This window comes from Aristolochia californica, unplaced genomic scaffold, assembly GCF_029961685.1.
Source record: "Aristolochia californica isolate CCGP_79_NKW_82.1479 unplaced genomic scaffold, dmAriCali1.0.hap1 SCAF_2, whole genome shotgun sequence".
Taxonomy (NCBI): domain Eukaryota; kingdom Viridiplantae; phylum Streptophyta; class Magnoliopsida; order Piperales; family Aristolochiaceae; genus Aristolochia; species Aristolochia californica.
Genome location: NW_027181881.1, coordinates 16,197,898 through 16,201,579, shown reverse-complemented (window position 1 = coordinate 16,201,579; position 3,682 = coordinate 16,197,898). Strand labels below are relative to the sequence as shown.

The 3,682-nt window shown below is 44.8% G+C and overlaps 1 protein-coding gene across 1 annotated transcript; it reads left to right on the top strand.

The window, feature by feature from the left end:
- Nucleotides 1-651: 651 nt before the first annotated feature.
- LOC137957291 (tryptophan N-monooxygenase CYP79A68-like) lies at nt 652-2,492 on the top strand. The gene is made up of 2 exons (XM_068805049.1): nt 652-1,689; nt 1,866-2,492. The coding sequence occupies exons 1-2, from the start codon at nt 652-654 to the stop codon at nt 2,490-2,492; spliced, it is 1,665 nt and encodes a 554-aa protein (XP_068661150.1).
- The last annotated feature ends 1,190 nt before the right edge of the window (nt 2,493-3,682 follow it).

Below are 3,682 nucleotides of genomic sequence, written 5' to 3'. Positions count from 1 at the left end.
ATACAAAAAAATATTTAGAGAGGTTGCATCTCTACCAACGAATTTATGAAATTCGTTAGCAAAGGATATAGTACATAAAGGGACTTCTGTGAGCGAATTTGGGAATTCAGTGATTATTGGTTTTACATGGTGATTAACTTTACATGTTGAAGTTGCCATACCGAGCGAGGAAGTTCTTTTGACCAGCTATCGGTGGCTGAGGAATCAATAAACTTTAAAATTATTTCTTTGATTGCCCGTTCCGCCATCCCTTCAGGTTTTAATTCGCAATGACTAGGTCGGGAATCCATAAACTAAGTATAAACGTGACATTCCGCACCTCCCCCACACGCTCCCGCACTCCACCTCTTTTCCTAAGGAGCCGCCTCTCGCCTTCTCGGTTTCCGACCCCAGTACATGCATAAATTATAAACGTGACCATCCGCCCCTCGCCACCGTGAATCGGCCAAGAGTCCACAGTGTCACCTGGTCACGTCAAGCACAAAAACCAAACGTGCGTAGTCCCATTGATTTCCTAGCTGCTTCCCCCCGTCTCTCGAGAAAACCATCACATTGGTTTCAAATATATAAGGAAACTAACCTTCCTCTCTCAGCGCTACTCACCCTCTCGTACGCTTCCGATACTAGTCCCCCTTGACCCAAGTGTTGGCCATGAAGAACAACACCTCTGCAGCTCTCTCCACCTCCTTCCTCACCCTCACATGGGGCACTTCCTCCGACGTCCTCACCAGCGGCATCACCGCTGGTTTACTGCCTACGCTTCCCACCACCGGCCTCATCTTAGTTGCTTCTTTTCTCTTCGTCCTCTTGCTGTTCAGATCTGATAACTTGAAGAAGAGCAAGTCAGTAATTGAGCTTCCGCCAGGACCGGCTCCTTGGCCATTTCTTGGTAACCTTTCGGAGATCTTCTTCAACAGGCCGGCGTTCCGGTGGATCTTGGGACTCATGAAGGATATGAACACAAACATTGCATGCATCAGGCTTGGGAATGTGCATGTGGTGCCCGTCACTTGTCCAGAGATAGCCCGGGAGTTTCTGAAAAAGCAGGATGCAGTCTTTGCATCCAGGCCGCTCACAATGGGAACGGAGTATTCCAGCCGGAGCTATCTCTCCATTGCAGTGTCACCATGGGGAGACCAGTGGAAGAAGATGAGGAGGGTCGTGGCATCAGAGATCATGAGCCCTGCCAGACTCCGGTGGCTCCATGATAAAAGAACCGAGGAGGCTGATAACCTCGTCAGATACGTTTACAGCCAGTGCAAATCCTCCGAGGAGGGTGCAGTTGTGGATGTTAGGGAAGTAGTGAGGCAATATAGGGGCAATGTGATCAGGAAAATGATGTTCAACAAGAGATACTTTGGGAAGGGGAGGGAAGATGGAGGGCCCGGAATGGAGGAAGTGGAGCATGTCGATGCACTCTTCACTGTGCTCTCCCATGTCTATGCTTTCTGCGTCTCCGATTATATGCCTTGCTTGAGGTGGTTGGATTTGAATGGGCATGAGAAGACCATGAAGAAGGCCATCAAGATAGTGAACAAGTACCACGATAAGGTGATTGGGCAAAGAATAAAAGAATGGAGGATTGGACTGAAAAAGGAGCCTGAGGATCTTCTTGATGTTCTCATCTCTGTAAAAGACTGCGGTGGGAAACCTTTGCTTACGACGGAAGAAATCAAAGCACAAACAGCGGTAAGTTAGCCAGAACTGAAGAACCGTATTTGTTTCTGTTATAAATATATTTTGTTCTCATGATCGTGAAAGACACACCACTCATCCTTCTTCAAATAAGTAGCATAATTCTAGAAATTCAAAACCTGGTTAAACAGAAGAGTTTCTAATGTGTGCTTAATTTGTTGAACTTTCAGGACTTGATCTACGCAGCAGTAGACAACCCATCAAACGCAGTTGAATGGGCCCTGGCAGAGATGCTGAACAAGCCGGAGATGCTTCGCAAAGCGGTGGAGGAAGTAGACCGAGTGGTGGGGACAGACAGGCTGGTTCAAGAGTCAGACTTCCTACAGCTGAACTACGTGAAGGCCTGCGCTCGGGAAGCATTCCGTCTCCACCCTATTGCCCCCTTCAACCTTCCGCATGTCTCCACCTGCGACGCCACCGTCGCCGGCTACTTCATACCCAAGGGTACCCACGTTCTGCTAAGCCGAATAGGCCTAGGAAGGAACCCCAAGGTTTGGGATGACCCGCTCAAGTTCAGGCCGGAGCGTCACATGGGTTCCGCCGAGGTGGATCTGCTGGAGACGGAGCTCCGGTTCATCTCCTTCAGCACCGGGCGCAGAGGTTGCATGGGTGCTCCCCTCGGCACCGCCATGACCGTCATGCTTCTGGCCAGACTTCTCCAAGGCTTCAACTGGAGTGTGCCGGTCGGCATGTCAAGCATTGATCTCTCGGAGTCCCCGAATGATCTCTTCCTGGCCAAGACTCTGCTGGCTCAAACTAAACCTCGGCTGGCTGCACACCTCTATACACCCCACTAGAGTGGGTGGAGCATTTCTTTTTGACGATTTTTAACTACGTATATATATATATATATATATATATATGTTATATGTTATAAATAGATTAGTTCTCTTTCTTTGCTTGCATTGGTGGAGAGTAAAAGAGGACGAACATCTGTTGGGGGAAATGGGAAGTGATTTTTTTTTTTTTTTGGCAATTATGCTCATTTAATTCTATTTATTTCATTGAAATTTTTAATAAATATAGTACTTATAAGGATGGATCATCGATTTGTGTTGGTGGAATTAAAATAAGCCCTAGCGTCCCAAGTTCCAACATAGAGGAAATATGCTTGGATGCTGCCTTGTTAGTAATGATCCCAATTCCCATATAGTCAACGGTGAATTTAGTGGACCAAGCATCTCCTCTAGTGTACAACCCATTTTTTTTCAAAAATAATAACACAAATAACCTATTTTTCAACTTAATATCACAAATACCTAATTTTGACCCGTCAACTGCACATGTACATGGTCAAAAGTGACACGTAAGCTTTCACCACTGGTATTTGGCATCAACGTATATTCTCCATCTGGTATTTGGCATCAACGTCTCGGGCATCCTTCAAATAAAGTATCTGTTTCATTTATTTATTTTTAATAAAAAAAAACTCTTGTAGTTCAAACAATTGTACGGTTTCCCCTTAGCTAAACAGACTAGATTGTCATTTTCTTTGAGCATAATCTCTAGTAAATCATCTTTTGAAATGTTCCATGTTGATATCTGGGGGGTTACCAAATTATATTTATTTCTGGGACCCAATAATTCTTCACCATAGTTGATGACTTTACTAGATGCACATGAATTTATTTGATGTGCCACGAATCTGAAACTCGGACTCACCTGACTAATTTCATTAGTATAGTAGAAACCCAATTTTTTATCAAGGTGAAAATTGTGCGTAGTGATAATGACTCTGAATTTATTCTTGCGACCAACTACTTGTCCAAATGCATTGTCCACCAAACAAGTTGCGTTCTCTCTCCACAATAGAACGGGGTAGCAGAACGCAAACATTGACACCTGCTAAACATGGCCCGAGCCTTGCTTTTTCAAGCCTATCTTTCTAAAAGATTTTGGGGGAATGCCATTTTTAATTGTTACTTATCTACAAAATGGACACTTACCCCAGTTTTGCAAGGTAAAACACATTATGAGCAATTATTTA

What these genes read in the sequence shown, in the direction of transcription:
- LOC137957291 (XM_068805049.1), top strand. Translation starts at nt 652, where the DNA reads ATGAAGAACAACACCTCTGCAGCTCTCTCCACCTCCTTCCTCACCCTC. An exon ending in AAATCAAAGCACAAACAGCG is followed by an intron (nt 1,690 to 1,865) that starts GTAAGTTAGCCA and finishes TTGAACTTTCAG; the next exon opens with GACTTGATCTACGCAGCAGT.